This window comes from Manacus vitellinus, unplaced genomic scaffold (assembly GCF_001715985.3).
Source record: "Manacus vitellinus isolate BGI_N305 unplaced genomic scaffold, ASM171598v3 scaffold_17_pilon, whole genome shotgun sequence".
In the NCBI taxonomy this organism is placed as follows: Eukaryota; Metazoa; Chordata; class Aves; order Passeriformes; family Pipridae; genus Manacus; species Manacus vitellinus.
The window spans coordinates 2,194,039-2,210,553 of NW_021939256.1; the positions used below are offsets into that span (position 1 = coordinate 2,194,039).

The following is a 16,515-nucleotide window of genomic DNA, read 5'->3' on the forward strand; positions in this document are numbered from 1 at the left end:
CATTAAAAGGGAAGCTGGGGTTACTCTGAGTTATGGTGCCGACTAGGAGATTCGTTAACTTGCATTGTTTCAAATTACAAACTCTGCTATTTGTGGCGAACTGATTCCTGGTACTTAGTACTACCAAGAATACAACTGGGTTCGATCTTGTGGAGTCCTCTGTAGTCACCTAAAAGGTTTCTGTATGGCATTTAAATTTGAAGGAAGTCTCTTTACTGATAATAGAGCTTTTCCACATCAAAGCCACATACAGGAGCTAGACCTCATGAGAAATCCTTGCAGGAGACAACTTGTTTCATCTTCAGGAGGCTGCAGAGTCACTAGTTAATCTTTGCAGGGCCTTTGTGGCTGGCAGATGCTTCTAAGCCAGCCCAGTTTATATGCCTCAGGTCACCCATATTCAAAATGTGGGCATTGAAGCCAAAAACAGGGAACCAGTTTGCCATTTTCAGACATGGAGCAAAAATCTGTGCTTGGTTCCTAAAGTGATACACCTGATTCTGTATTTAGAGTCTCCTCTTTTGGAGATGCTGGATTGAAAGAATTATAAAAGACTCTTTTCCTAAATCTCTGAATCCAAAATCCAGAACATATGTTTTTCTCCAAACAGAGAAACAACTGGTTGTTGAAAATACTTTCACTTCACATCACCACTTGATCAGGATTTATTTTTTCTTGTCTAACTGAACTAGTGCTCTATCTCACAAGCCCAAGGCATTTGATTCCTGGCCTCATGCCTTGCAGAATCCAGGTTGTCAGTGGTGGTTTGGGTTACTTTGCATTTGATGTAATGTATCAACTGGCCTGATTAACGGAGGAATTACGGTGGTGATTCTGTTGTCTGCACTGAGGTTTGGTTGGCACACACAGTTTTTTTAATGCCTTAACTCTTAATTATTATCACTGGAACAAAGATGCTTAGATTATTATATACCTGAAAGAGTTTTTTTCTTCTTTCAGGTGCCTGCTGGAGTACCTCCAGAAGGGGATCAGAATGGCCTCATGGGGAGAGTGGATGAAGGCGTGGATGAATTTTTCACTAAGAAAGTGACAAAAATGGATTCAAAGTAAGTTAAAAAAAAATTTCTTAAGATGTTTTTGGTTTTTTTTTTTAAAAAAATCCATCTTAATGCTGAGCAAGTAACCTTTTTAAGCTGTGCTTGACTTCTGTTCCCAATATCCAGGGTTGGTGGTGTCACAGCCAGAAAATACTTTAGTAGCCAAGACATTGTGAATTCAGTTACCCCCCCTTAAAAATGGCTACTTTGAAATAAATTGCTTTATTATACCAGGTGGGGCGATTAATGACTAATGTGTATTTTTATAATTCAACTGACTTCATTTTACCCTTCAGCAAAGCTCAATAAAGCTGAAGCAGAGCTTTGTATTGGTTGAGGATCTGTTCAGTGCTAGTTGTACACACGAGTGTCTCTGTCTAGTAAGGACTGCTGTTGGATACAGTGTTGTCATCTACTGAAGACAGTAGATTTATGCTGGTTTAGAAACATGTTAAAGATGTATTTGGCCAATTAGCAGTATTCCAGGTTTAGGCAAAACATTAATCTGAAAGATATGTCTCTTTCAGCTTTTCATAAGGGTTATGCAGCTTATACAGTTGCTTTTTATCTAGTTGTATATTTGCAGAACCATGCATTTAGATGTTCTTGAATTCATGCGTGTTCATACACATGCACACACACACATACAAAAATACTTACATAACTAAATGAGAATGCAAGGGTGACTTCCAGGCAACTTGGAATGACCCTTTCTGTGCTGTATGTGACATACATTGAGGAAAATAATAGGTGTTAACTGGTAGATAGCTGTGTTAGGAAAAGCAAATGTTTTAAAGTCACTATGAGTTATAAGTATCTATAGTGACACATGAAGCCATGTGTGGTATACTATGTGTAGGGGTGAAGCTATGGTAGCTTTGAAAAATGGACTAGCCAGGTTAAGTTCAGGGTACTTACAGACTACTACATTCTTCTATGCTTCCCTTGGGTGCCTACCAGCAGCTCATTTAAGATGTCTCTTGCACCATCCCTGTTTGCCTGTCCCTGGCCATGGCCTTTGCTGAGGATCTTTGCTCTATTTGTGACACCAGTGGCTCTCTCTCCAGTTTGGGTGCTCTTATGCAGATGTGCTATGTACCCAGCTTACCCCTCAAGTGTGAGTACTCTGCTTAGAAAATGCCTGTAGAAAATCCTAGTGGCAGGTAGATTGATTTGGGGGGTTTTTTGTTAGTTTTTTTTTTGTTTTGTTTTTTTTTTTGGTTTTTTTGCGGTTTTTTTTTTTTGGTTTTTTTTGTTTGGGTTGGGTTTTTTTTTAGAATGAGCATCTGCACTATCAAAGTGGCTTCTCAGTTCCTAATTGAGAGAAGGCAGCTATACCAAGTAGTTCCTATTTCAAGTAGGGCCCTTAAGGAACAAGATCCCCCAAAAGCTGTGTTAAACCTGTGCCTAGATCAGTTGTTCTTTCACTTATAGGCAGAGACAAACTAGAGATAGTGTACTCTAGAAATGGAGGAGAGTGAAATTGTATGTTGTGGTGGGTTGCCCACCAAAGCTGCCTTATCACTCCCCTCCTCAGCTGGACAGAGAAGAGGAAATTATAAGAAAAGGCTCATGGGTTGAAATAAGGGCAGGGAGAGATGTCTTGCCAGTTACCATCATGGGCAAAAGAGACTTGTCTTTGGGAAAAATAATTAAATCAGAGTATGATAATGAGAAATAAACTAAATCTTAAAAGTACCTTCCCTCACCCACCCCTTCCTTCTTCCCAGGCTTGACTTCACTCCTGATTTTCTCTTCTTTCTCCCTCCAAGTGGCACAGGGAATGAGGGCTGCAATCAGTTCAATCACACTGTCTCTGCTGCTCCTTCCTCCTCAGTGGGAGGACTCCTCACACTCTTCCCCTTCTTCAGCGTGGGGTCTTCTCTCTGTGAGTTCACAGGTCCTGCTATGAACCTTCTCCAATGTGGCCTTCCCCTGAGGTCACTTCCTCCTTTGGGCATCCACCTGCTCCAACATGGGGTCCTCCCTGGGCTGCAAGTGGATCTCTGCTCCACCGTGGTCATCCATGAGCTGCAGAGGCACAGCTGTCTCACCATGGTCTGCACCACAGGCTGCAGGGGAATCTCTGCTCCAATGCCTGGAGCACTTCCTCCCTCTTCTTCTTCACTGACCATGGTGTCTGCAGGGCTGTTTCCCTCACATGTTTTCACTCCTGTCTCCAGCTATAGTTGCACAGGGGTTTTTTTCCCCCCTTCTTAACTATGTTGTCCCAAAGGCATTGCCACCATCACTGTTGGGCTCAGTTTGGCCAGCAGCAGGTCAGTCTTTGCTATGGTTGGCATTGCCTCTGTCAGGCATAGGGGAAGTTTCTGACAGTTTCTCAAAGAAGCCACTCCTGTAGCCCCCCTGCTACCAAAACCTGGCCCTGCAAACCAAATATGTACGTGCATAGACAGCTTTGCTAGAACTGTCTGGTGTTGGAAATAGCTGGATGCCCAGTGCAGATGAAACAGTTGCCTGTCTCCATTACACCGTGCACAAGGCCAGCACAGGAATCCTCAAGATGGTATTATCAGTGCTAATTGTCCAGTTTTTAATTTAGATATATCAGATGATTGGGCATAAGGCTACATATGGATCATACAAAAGATTGGCTTTGCCTGGAAGAAGTCATTTGGTACCATTTAAAAGAGAGGGAGGAGGGGAGAGGAGAAAAATTTGAAATGTCTGTCTTTTTTTAGGAGACCGTCAACTAAAACTTCAGACAGCAGTGAGCCCAGTGAAGCAGGTGATGAGAAGAAGAAAAGGGACTCGAGAAAGAGTGGCTTCCTTAACTTAATCAAATCAAGAGGCTCCAAATCTGAACGTCCCCCGACTGTGACAGTGGCAGAGGAGCCCTCCTCGCCCAAGGTTGCTACAAGAAGTCCAGCTTTAGACACAAGCAAGAAGGAGGTAAAACCTGCAGAGCAGAACGGTGGTACAGAGCGATCTGAGGAATTAAAGACACCAGACTCACTGGAGGAGGTGCAGCCAGATGATGTGGCAAAAGCTGAGAGGGGTGACAGCAAAGGAAGCCCCCAGGGCGGCCGGAGGTATGGTGTGCAAGTGATGGGCAGTGGACTTCTCGCAGAAATGAAAGCCAAGCAGGAGAAGAGAGCAGCTTCTGCTCAGAAGGTGAAGGCAATTTGATTTCTCTTGAGTTGTTAAAAAAATGAGCAAAAGCTAGGTGTCTTCAGGAGAGGTGGGTTTGGGTCTCTAAGGTTTGGTGGCTGGGGCTTGACACATCAGTCCTGCTTTCCAGCAGGGATTAGGGTGTTCCTGCAAGAGGATTGCTCTCTGCTGTGGTGGTTGAACACAAATACCCTGGACAAGGAGTAGGCTGCACATGTGGAGCAGGAGTTGCACCCTTAAGCCTACTCTTTCTCTCCTCTTGTGGAGGAGGTGACACTAGCCCTTACACTTGATATCATCGCAAACACAGAAGAGGACATGTAATTCTTTGCATGTATTACAGGATAATTTTGGGATGACTAGTAAGCACAACTCAGATATCTCTATATCATGTTTGTTCACAGTGCATACTGAAACTGTGCTTTAGAAAAGGTAAAGCTAGGACAGAGTTCTTGCTGTGCCCCTGGCACATCAGTACCTCAGGTATTTGGCAGTTAAGTACAGCTATCTACTCTTTCAGAAGGTGATGTAGACAGGAGACATCTGTTGTATTTTATACTTTACATTCCATGCAGAGAAGTAAATCTGACTTCCAGTCACTGTTTACAACTATTCAGCATGTACTTTTCTTGTTGCATTTTTTAATTTTTATGTCCTTTTGTACCACACCTAATTACTTTTGTGGCTTTGATTTCTGTATTTCAAATACTAAGATTGAAAGAAAAAAAGCATACATGAAAAAACATCCAGATTGCCTTTGCTCTCTGTAATTTTCTCTTCTGTGAAGTGCTGATGCTGGGCAAGAGCTCTGCTTCACTTTGCAGATGTGTAGAGTGGAATATCCTTGTGTTCCTCCAAAGCTTTTTGTACCAGCCTATTTTGCCTGATGCCCATTTCCCTTTGGTCTTCTCCATTATTATCCTCTGCTTCCTGCCAGCTGCAGTTGGCATGTTTCACAGTTACCAAAGAATCAGCCTTTTTTCACTTTTTTCTTCCTCTTCTATGTTCAGGGCACTCAGATGTTCTCCATTGCCCGCCATTGTCCCCTGTTAATTTGGAAGGTGTTGTCTTACAACAAAGCTCATCTGCAAGCTTTGTTGGGTTTTCCTTCCTTTAACATGTGCAGAATTGTCTTGCTGTGACCAAGCAAGGCACCCAAAGTCCATTTTTACCTTTCTTCATAGTCTTATAGTGCTTTCCATGATGTGTGAGCCATTCCTGCAGACGCCAGAGCCTTGTCATAAGCAGATTCAAATTAATGCAGTAGTCTATGGATCATTAAGGGGATCCTCAGCATGAAAATGATTTTTCTAAAGAAATTACCAATTCCCACCTTTCTCATTGGTTTTAAGTAATGCCCGTGAATAGTCTCATTGATTTCTAAGGCACCAAGTTTTCAAGCAGAATGCCATATGATTTTAAATACGAGTATTATGCCCTGCCTGTGACTTACAAAATACCAAGCTACTCCAGCCTATATGAATTTTTACAACTGCATAATTGTGTATGCTTCATGCTCTTTGGGTTCTTAACACTTGTTATCTACAGTGAGTCAAATCTGGAGGGTCATGACTGAGGTAGAATATTAGCATGTATATTTTTTTTAAGTGGGGAGAGTAAAAGTCCTCTTTGACTGATGAGCTTTTGTAGCATTAATTGAAAATTTTAATTCCATCCATCAAAATGAATGGTTGTTGCCTTTTCCCAGTTTGGTTTTTTTTACCACCTTTCACTTTTTTACTGGCTGGAGAGGTTATTCCTCTTATTTCAGGTTTTATTTTCAATAAAATAATATTATTGATTTCATTTTTTTGTAAAAATTTGTATTTATAGAATGCAAAAATATGGGGGGGTTATATATTTTTATTTATTTAAAGAGTGACAAGAAAACTGCATTGAAATAGAAATCTTTACACAGCAGAGCACTAAATTATCTATTCTTAATGTTACTCGGAGGACACAAAATTGAACTACTGTTCTGAAGAATTTTTCACATACTTCATCCTAGGTCACAGTATCAAATACTTTAGGTTTCACTTTTATTCATGATATTCATGAAGGTGAAAATCATACAGTAATCGCACGCTTGAGCTGTGGAAGACATCATCCCACTGGTGTTATATTGTTAGGGATGGGTATGATATCAAGTTACATCTTCAAATTTATCAGAATTCCAGTATGCTAGAAAATTCTATTTTCCTTTAAGGTACAGATGGCTACTTATATTCTGAGCTATTTTACAGGAAAACAAAGCCAGAAGGAATTTACTATTTCATTCATACTGTACCGCAGTCTTGTTGCAGATACCAAGTGATGAGCAGGTGCACAGTAGATGGAAAGATGGTAAATGAGTTTTTGTTTTCTTTTGCTTAGAATACAACATGCGAATTGGCACTAATGGTAGAGTCAAGTGTTTGCAGATTAGTGTTGCCTCTAGGCGCACATAAAAAGATCTTTTAGCTCCATCTAGTGTTGCAAACTGGATTCTTAAGTATCTGGAGCAAGGCCTGTGAGCAAAGCATCATCTGTGACCTGTTTATTCACTCTCAGTGGCACCCAGCTCTGTGGTGTCGCCCAACCTTGCATGAATTCCTATTAAAAGTAGAGTCTGCTCATTATTTATCTACATGATAAATTCACCTGCATTGATTTGACTTCTAAGAGTAAATTTTTGCAGGAAGTGTTTAGTGTTGTCCCAGGACCATAAGCAGTTTGTAATGTGTGTACAGTAGGTAGCCAAACATGCTCACATCCTAATTGCATTTTTGAGTACTACGCTAATAGATGCCAGCACTGGCTTTTGTACTTGTCCCTGTGCATGGTCATATTTCCTCAGTAGTCCCATAACTAGGGAGGAAGGAAGGAGTTACAGTGAAATTAGTTTCATACTGTCACACAACTCTCCTAAGTCATTTACTGTAGATAAGTGTTATGAATGTGTCTTCAGTATTTTCATAAGAAAACTACTTTTTCAGCGAAAGGTCATGAGGATTTACATTCCATGAAGAGATTGTTGTAAAAAAAAAAAAAGGGGGTTTTCCAAGGTACAGAAGAAAAATCCAGTAAGTGGAAAGTGGTATTCCCTTTAAAAATACATAGCCAAGACAGTCCTACAAAGAAACATGTAACTTTGGGAGGTGTAGAAGTGAGAGTTTAGCCAAAATATCAATGACAGTCAAGAAATAGAAATAAAAACTGGGTTTCCACCCAGTGGTACAAAGCTTTAATGGTTCTGTTAGCTCTAGAGGTGATTTTGTTTTGTCCATGTGGGCACCACAGCTTAATATTCTGCCCCTACAAGTCACAGCATTTCTTGAGTGCATCTGTCCAGAACACTTTGTTTGGCTTACACGTGGTTTTTAACATACAGATGATTTTATACTTAAAACCTGTAGAAATGTAATCCCTTAGAGTGGATAGTTACATCTCTATCAGGGTAGTTTTATAGTACGGGAAGTTTAATGATGATTCTAATAGCATCCCCCTTATGCAGTGTGCCATTTTAAGTGTTCACCTGTACTTAGAGAAGAGCTTGGGAGACAGCATCGCCCTGCCAGGTCTTATATAGGAATGGCAGACACTCAGCATCTCCATCCTCTTCTTTGTTGTATCGAAGAGAGGCTTTGTTTAAGGAGCTATGAGATTACATGAGCAAAATGAAGGTGTCAGTAAATCTTTAAGGCCAACTACACCGTTTTCTGCATCACTCCCCAAAATCATCTTCACTTGAAATGGCTGTATTGTATTACCACTACAGGGGAAAGATATATGGCCAGCATGGATATTTAGGGATCATTTCTTTATGCTTGTATTTAAAATACTATTTTCACTCTAAATCCATCATTTTTTCTGTAATAAATATGTATTCCTGCTACTTGTAACCATTCTCTTCCTTCCTACATTTCCTGTTGTCCCATTTTTACCCGTGTGCTATACCTAGCAATCTTTAGGATCATAACCTCCAAAGGGCATTGGTCATGGTTGATGTGCACTGTGTGGCACATGGTGGAGATTTCTGAATGCCGTGGTATAGTCAAATCCCAGTACAAGTCATGCAGAGTTGGTGTTGGAGTAGCAGTAGCAGTTACCTGAACATGTTAACATGACTTATGTATGGGTATATAACCAAATGCAATGGTCATCAGAACAAATCGTTTGCCACACCAACTGTCTTGCCACACTAACTGTCTTGAAATACAAATCAAGATCAATATTGAAGCTGCCTGCGGAAGTCTATCTATACTTTTTTAGTTTCAAAATAATCTCACTTTTATCCCTAGTCTTATCTTGCTAAGTCTTTCTGTCTTAGTATATCCTGCACTTACTTCTATGCACTTTTTGTATCCTCCCATTTATTCTTCTGCCTAAGGTTTGGTAGCGGGTAAGCCAGTAAAAGGAGGCTGGTTCTTTTGAAAGCACTGCATATGTAAGCTTCTCCTGGTGAATACACAGGTTTCAAGCTCACTTAGGCTAGAGCTATGATATGGCAAAAGTTTTTGCGCCTTTTTTTTTGAGGCCAAGATGTTAGGAAACCTAACCAAGAGAATGGAAGACTTAGGCAAAATATCGGCACATAAACGAGAAGTCCTCTTCCTTTAGAGGTGCTGAGCACCCAGCAGTGCTTGTGATGGCTAGCTTTAAACACTTTTCTGTAAGTAAGGTCTGTTTGGTTTTAGAGGTATCCTGTAAACACATCAGTACTGGTATTTCCGTAGCTGCAGTTTTATCTAAAATGAGAAGCTATTCTTCTATGTAGAACGGCATAAGATCCATTCAGCAGTCATATTCAAAATCTAGATCTTTAGAAAAAGACATTTTATTTCAAACCTAATTAAGAAGTTTTTAGATACAGAGCTATCTTTGGAGGAAAGGCTGCTTCCATCTAGCACCTTCAGTTTCAATTCCTATACATTAGGAGATCTGTCTCATAGGAGGCAGGGTGTCATTGCAGCTTTGATAGACATGTGGCAGTGTTAGTTACAAATCAGCATGGTTTTCTTCTCACTTAGCTCTCCAAGACTTGAAACAGAAACAAAGGGAGAGAATCCACCATTTCTTACTATAACTGTTTTCTCTGCCTCATGGCTTCCAAATTAGAGGGTTTTTTTTACCTAGCAGAATGACTGAGTTGTATTAATTGCAGATATATTACTAATATGAGAGCTTTTCTCACTCTTTCAGAAACTTGGGAATGACACGACTCCCAGAGAGTCTTTTGACACAACAGTGAGCTCAGAACGACTGGATGGAAGTGGTGCAGGTACAGTATAGGTTCCTTGGTATAAACTCTTTCTAGAAATTGCAAAATGCATAACTTCAAAAATCTCAATTCCCTCTTCAGATTGTTTGTCTATAATTGCTAAGCAAAATAGGAGTTTACACTAAATGAAAATGATTAGAAACAAGCTTGCTTTTTGTGCTGTGTTGGACAGCACTTCTCATGAAGTCAGCTTTAGGGCTGAATTTATGGCTCACTTTTTACTCTTGTTGCACAGGAGAGGGACTACTTGGTGCAGGTACCTGAGGCACCTTCAAAGGGGTGCTGACTTTTAATGGGATCAGCAAAGCTGAAGCTCAACTCAAGAGCCAGCAGGAATGTCTATGCACGAAGAAGTGCAAGTGATGAATGTATCTGAGGACCTAAATATGACCAATTTGCAAGGTTTATAGCGGTCTGCACATGCCAACTTGAGTAGTCTTGACTTTCAGCTGTTTCAACTGGCTGATAGTCAATGGCAGCTGACTCTTCCCAGGATCTACCCGGTTTGATTGAAACCAGGACTGTCTGCAAACCTGTGGAGCCCCCTGGACACTGCTCACATGCACAAAATTATGTGTACAAAGTGGTGGCCAGCCCTGTAGTGCTTGCAGCACCAAGTCTCTCTGTACCTGGTCGTTCTGTGCCATTGTCAAGCTGTAGTCCTGGTCCCTGACACGGCAGTCAGTGCCTGTATTGCAGCCACCTCAGGACAAGATGACATTCCAGTCTCCATATATACTTTTGAGACTGGCTAGTGAAGTATTCAAAGAGGATTCAGCTCTGCTGGTTTGTGGGTACCACATGAAAGGAGTGGGCTGAACTAGGAAATCCAAGTCTGATTTCTCAGTAGTGGTGGTAGGTACCCTGCAAGCATGGCAGAGAAGATTGCTAAAACATACAGAAGCAAGGCTGGAAAAACAGGCTGAAATCAAAATCTAGTGTGGCCATCTTGCTTGAGTACTTCAGATATCAATTATGAAGTTTTATACCTTTCTAAAGCAGTTTTTAAAGCATAGTCAGAGCATGCCAAAATCTGGAAATCAATGCTTTTAAAGCCTGCTTATCTTTTGAGGAGAACCTCGTGGACTGTGTGTGTCTCTGGATATCAGTAAACTGAAGTCAGAGGAGAAAGAATAGTCTGCACTTGGGGCATTAGAATAGCTGAGGGTGTCCAACCCCAACTTTTCTCAGGTCTTTGTATATGACGCGTTTCACCCCCACCTCACTGCCCTATGCTTGCCCTTCCTTTTAGCCTCCAGCTGTCAGTTGTTTCTTTACCACTCTTGCTTGAGAGCTCCCCAAGGCTCCTTTTCATTGTTGCAACTACAGTTTATTTTCATTTTGGGCTAATTTATTTTAAATTACTGTGTTCTAATAATGTTAGGAGGCCTGAGGTCAGGAAGACAAGAAAGAGGGTTAATGGAAAATTGCTGGATGTTGTTACAGGAAAACTAGAGATAGTGATGCAGAAGGAGAATAAGTTTTGGGGGTTTTATTCCTTGCTTTGTGTCTGGATGTTGCCTGATTTTTTTTTTTTTGTATGCACACACGCACAGGTGGAGAAGGTGTCCTGCTGTTTCGCTTGCAGCAAGAAAGTACTGAAAGCGTGCAGACACAAACTCTCCCTGTCACGCACTCACACAAATATATATGCACCACACAACTGTCTGCTTTGCCTGAGTTTGACTCCAGCTGGGCTGAAAAACAGCTACATAAGCTGGAAAAACATATTGGAGATTGGCTTGCAACAAACTGTATCAACACTCCCCTCCCTCCCACTGTCATTAAAATGTCTGTGCTCAGCACTTTTGTATTCAGTGGGATTTCTGAATGGGATTAGCAGGTAGGTCAAGTCAGCATCTGTGAGCACATACTGGGTTTTACAAATAGGGCTACCAGTCTGCATTTCAGTTAGTTTGTAATTTTCTTCTGAGAATAAAGACATGACAATTGTTGCAAGTCCCAAGCTAAATATGAGTTCCAGGATTGTCATTGAAACTGCTAGATATAAACCTTCAACCTTCTGCAAGCTGCTGAGTAGGAAAGTAGGGCAGGCTTTTTGCTTGTTAGCAACCTGGAATCCAGCAGGCTTTCTACCAACTGATTTATTGCTTGGAAGTCACTGTAACTTTATCTGTAAATACCGTGGTCTTTGTTTGGGATAAATAATATGTTCGTAAACTTACTAATGTGTGGAAACTGTAATCCACTGTGTGCAGTGTTATTAGTTAAATCAAAATATCATATAAAGAATACTTTGATCTGGGCTAAGTTTCAAAATCTCCTCTAGAGCCTGCTAAAAGCAACAAGTAAAAATATGTAACCTGCTGGTCATACGCATGGGATTTATTTTCTGGGACAGGATTTCTCTGTTGATCTTGGAAACCCAACCTTTTGTCTGTAGAGGCACAAAACAGTCAAGAGCTGCCTTTTCCACTGATCCATCACGGTTTTCTCAGCAGGTAGGCTGTGCCATCTGCTTCCAGAAATATGAAGGAGGAATAAGGTCCAGCTAGCCATCGTGTCAAATATATTAAAAAGGGGGACATGCAATTGCCCTCTTGGGCAATTGAGTTATGAAGCTTAACATGTGTAAGAATTAGCAGGTTTGGATGCTTTTATTGCAGTGATTTTAAATACAACACTGAGGTCTTCTTACACACTCACATAGCTGTGCAGCAGTGATATGTGAGCTAATGGTGGTATTTTCCACAAAAGCATATCTGTGCATCTAGCCTTCTGTGTTGCAGCAGACTTCATTTTATGTGTCTATTTATTTCAGTGCCTAAACAGCAGCAGACCCTTCCAGAGAGTCGGTTTGCATCGAATAAAGGTGACTCCCTTTCAACATCGTCAGAAAAAAATTCAAAAACTGAACCAAAGGCAGAAGCTGGCACAAAGGCAAGAAGTTCTTCCAACACACCTACCAGCCCAAAACCCCCACTGCAGTCAACAAAGCCCAGCCTGGCAGGACGACCCACAGTGCCACAGAAACCACGCTCTGCCTCTCGTACTGGTGAGGAGCCCTTCTGAGCAGTCCTTGTCCCCAGCTCTGGGTACTTCTGAGTCGTGTCTGTGTGGCCTATGGAGGAGACAGCTATCGTCACATGCTGAACAGAAGTTAAATGTAGAGAGACAGGTTCTTCAGTGCCTTGCTCTTGACTTGCATCCTTCTTTTCCATCTCCTTTTGTCCTAATTTGAATAAACTTATTAAAATGGTTTAACCTATGATCCTCAACAGTAAAGTGTGAGAAGTAGTAGTAGTGGCAGTGGCAGAGCTGTTTTGAGTTAGCCTGCTTTCACAGAAGAGGTGAGCATAGAAAGCTACTTCAGCATCAAAGTCCTGTTGTGGTAGCACTGACAGTAGCACTGTACTTTCTCTAAACACCTGGCTATAAATACTGAAATCCTTGAGGCTTTGTGGCAGGCTGCTTTTAGCCTTCAAGCAAATCCCATTATTCTTAATAACCCGCACAAACCAAGTGTCTCTTACCGTCTTTTTCCTTCTTTAGCCTTTGTTTCTTTCCTTATTGCTTTTGACTGGAAATAACTGTCACTGTGCTTTTATAACCCTGCAAGACTGCCGACTGAATAACTACTAACTTCTGTTCTATCTTAACCTCCTGCCCAGGTATTATCTTAAGGTTTCCAGTAGTGGGAAATACTTCAGCAGATCTCCCACACATTTGTGTGTCTACTGTCTAATTAGTGACTTCCCCAGTAGCCATGGCAAATACAGCTTATTAATTGCTGTTGAGTGAAAAATGTGAGCGTGGCCATCTGTAAGAGCTTGCAGCCCTCTTGGCTTTTCCCATACTCACTGTTGACCTTAGAATGATGTAATTTCTGGTAAAGACGAGGGGACAAAGGGATGTTACAGCCTCCTCCCTGCCCTTGATGTGTAACCTGAGCATTACTTAGTCTCTATACTTCAGTGGGCAGTATGTTGTTCAAATACGAATTCACCATCAGGTTTTAGATGGCTTTATTTTTATTTTATTGACCATTTAAAAAATGGTCATTAAAGTGAGAGATATTGGGTAAGATACAAAGATGAATACAACAGGAAATCACGTCTTATTTGGTGATGCCTAATCTGTAAAATAGGCAGTGTTCTATCAAAGTTATAGGTATCAGAAAGACCTGAGCTATGTTTCTGCCAGCTCCTATTTCCTGCAGAGAGAGCATACTGTGGGTTTAACACAAGGGAGTAATTAGTACTTTCTCATAATAGACCAGCTCTTTGAGAAGAGTAAAAGCAATGTCATCTCTGTTACAGTCTAACTTCTATTCTAGTACTTATACTGTAGTAAACCACTGCCTAAGCTTGCCCAGGCAACATGATTTAAAAACCAAGCATCATTCATTCTGTGCTCTTGCTCTTGCTGTTGTTTCCAGCAGTGTGGACAAACAAATGGCAGCAAATTTTTGCTAAGTAATCTGGGAGCAAAGGAACACAGCTCGGATGTCCACAAATTGTCAAAAACTGAAAGTGGTTCCTCAGTAAAGCGCATAACTACTTTAGTTCAGAAATACATAGCTGTGTTTGCCAATCACTGTGTTCATCTGTATGTTGGTACTGAGCTTCCCAAAGCAAGTGGCCTCATAGGCATATCAAATGATTGGAGAAAGGTCCAAGAATTGGTTTATCTGTTCACATCGAGTTGCATTTGGAAGGTCATCACTTTCCTGTGCTGAAAGTGAAAAGATTGACTCCTTTGTGGTGGATTCTCAAAAACAAGATAAATTCCTATTAATTTCTAGTATACAACTGAATTAACTCTTCATACAAATATGCAATATAGGTGATATTCTGAGTTCCTTTTTTCCTTTTATCAATGCTAATGTGTCTTCCTAGTTCCTCTGTTGAGTATATATGCCACTGTTTACTTCTTGGGAAGCAAACATACAAGCAGGTTAAATAATCCACTGTAGCTGTACTTCCCTGCTGTCCAAGCAAAGGCTGTCTAGTGGAAAACTGAAAAGGTCTTCTTGTAAGGACTGTAAAGATGGTAGTCAACTTGCCATACATAATGCATATGCAGTCTTTTAGAGAAACAAGAGATCCAGATGGTTTGAACTATGGATTTAAGTTTTAGATTTCCTCACAGTCCAGAAGATGAAGTACTTTTTCTATTTAGCAAATCTTTACAGATTCCCTTGTGTTATGTATTGGGAAGTTATTCCTGGAAGTATAGAGCTCTGTAGGCTATTTTTGTAATTTGTTTCCCTGATTCACTTTTATACCTTGTAACTGTGAAACAGGACATCTAAGTTGATTGTTTCATTCTGTTTCTGAACAATGAAAATATAAGTAGAACAAATATTTCCAAAAATCCATGCAAATTTTTTTCCAGCTCTTCTTTACAAATTGCGTACTTATGTCTTGCAGGAAATTCAGTTGGTCCCATCAAATTTCTATTTATGCTACAATAGCTGTACACCTGAAAATGCTGAAATTGAGATCTTACTTTGACTACTAAAATCCTTTCACTTGGACTGAGGGCCATTGTGCATTCTCTTGACATAATGTAAATTCCTGAATCCTTCATTTTCTGGCACAGATCTTGTCTGTGTATTGTGTTGAGGTTTGGCCCATCATAAACAGCACCGTTTCTGTGAGTTTCAGTGCAAATGTAACTTCTCACCCTTTTGTTTGTGTTACTCCACAGAGGAAGCTCCAGAGTCTCCCTCCGGCCCCAGTTCCCCAAAAGTTGCCCTGCTTCCACCTGTGCTGAAGAAAGTTCCTTCTGATAAAGAAAAGGATGGTCAGAGCACCCCTTCAGTCAGATCATTTTCTCAAGAAGGTAGGAGTGTTGGTATAACTTGTTCCAGTGTGCCCATCTTCGAGTGAAATTTGATGTATCATTGTTCCCTGATTTGTTTTCACTCGAAAGGGAAGAGGGTTATTCATCTGAAGGTAAAAAGAGCAAGGAAAGTGTATCTGGTTACTTATTCTGCATCTCTTCACCCATCTTCCTTTGATCAAATCAAATGAAAGATTAATCCCTTGGTATTAATAATGTAACTGAACAATTAAGGGACTCTTGTGTATATTTTGGTTAGTTTGGTCTGAACTAAGATGCACACAATAATGTGAAATGTAGCTCTGTGGTCCAGCACATTTCCAGGGGAGCAGCCATGACTTTGGTCCTTGCAGCCAGCCTGTTGCTCTGTTTGTATTCCTCCTTTCTGTGGGGTCACTGCATGTGACTGAGTTCACCTTCTCCTCGGGCAGTGAGTCTCTGTGTACCAGGGCAAGGCTTGGTACCTTTTATGCACAGCAGTAGGCTGCTGCCTTCTCTATGCTGATTTTCATGTGTGCACTGGATTTCTACTTCTGCTGATGCATTTTCTTGCCCACAGTTGGCTCTTAGAAGAACTAAGTCTTCCTCTGATAGCATAGCATAACATTGGCTATGTGGAGAAGTAGTCACAGAAATGTTGCTCAGCGTGGTGTTAGCTGATGTTTAAAATCTGGGGATGAGACCTCTTTCCTTCCTGGGTCTCTCCTCAAAGAAGACATCCAAGGTGATTCCCATCACTTAAACTGTAAAACAAAGGGGTGCTCTTTCACAGTCTGACAACAGATTTTCATAGTGTAGGATGGGGACAACCGAGTCGAGGCAGCTACATAATGCTCGGTTGTAAAGACTGAGAAGTTGTGCTGCCCACAGAACCCACCGCTACCTTCTAGATGAGGGCAAAGCCATCCCCAAAGCAGCATGGTCCGTAGATAAGTTTTGAGAAGCTTCTCCCTAAGGCTACCATTTTCTTTATGAAACAACTTATCTCAGAGTCTGGGTGTTGTGCTGCTTGGAAAATTGTTGCAGTGGTGGCTAACATTTGGTGACTGCATGTCAGCACATATGGAGTATTTGTTTTGATTCTCACTTCAGCCACTTGTATGATGCCATTGGGCTGCTCTTGTGCCATAAAGGTACAGCAGAACTACCACAATCTCACTGAATTGTGTACAGCTAGCAGGACACAACACACCCAAGGACCTCTCCTGTCCCTGGAGAGGGCTGAGTATTCAGATGATCTATGCTGCCAAAAGCAAC

The 16,515-nt window shown here is 41.1% G+C and overlaps 1 protein-coding gene across 1 annotated transcript in view; it reads left to right on the plus strand.

Moving 5' to 3' along the window:
- The window catches only part of CARMIL1 (capping protein regulator and myosin 1 linker 1), a 193,631-nt gene that overhangs the window by 172,337 nt on the left and 4,779 nt on the right, over nt 1-16,515 (plus strand). Inside the window, exons 35-39 of the mRNA XM_018069977.1 lie at nt 961-1,067; nt 3,761-4,193; nt 9,372-9,450; nt 12,233-12,466; nt 15,124-15,258. Coding sequence (XP_017925466.1) covers nt 961-1,067; nt 3,761-4,193; nt 9,372-9,450; nt 12,233-12,466; nt 15,124-15,258 — 988 coding nt within the window. The remainder of the gene's footprint in view (nt 1-960; nt 1,068-3,760; nt 4,194-9,371; nt 9,451-12,232; nt 12,467-15,123; nt 15,259-16,515) is intronic.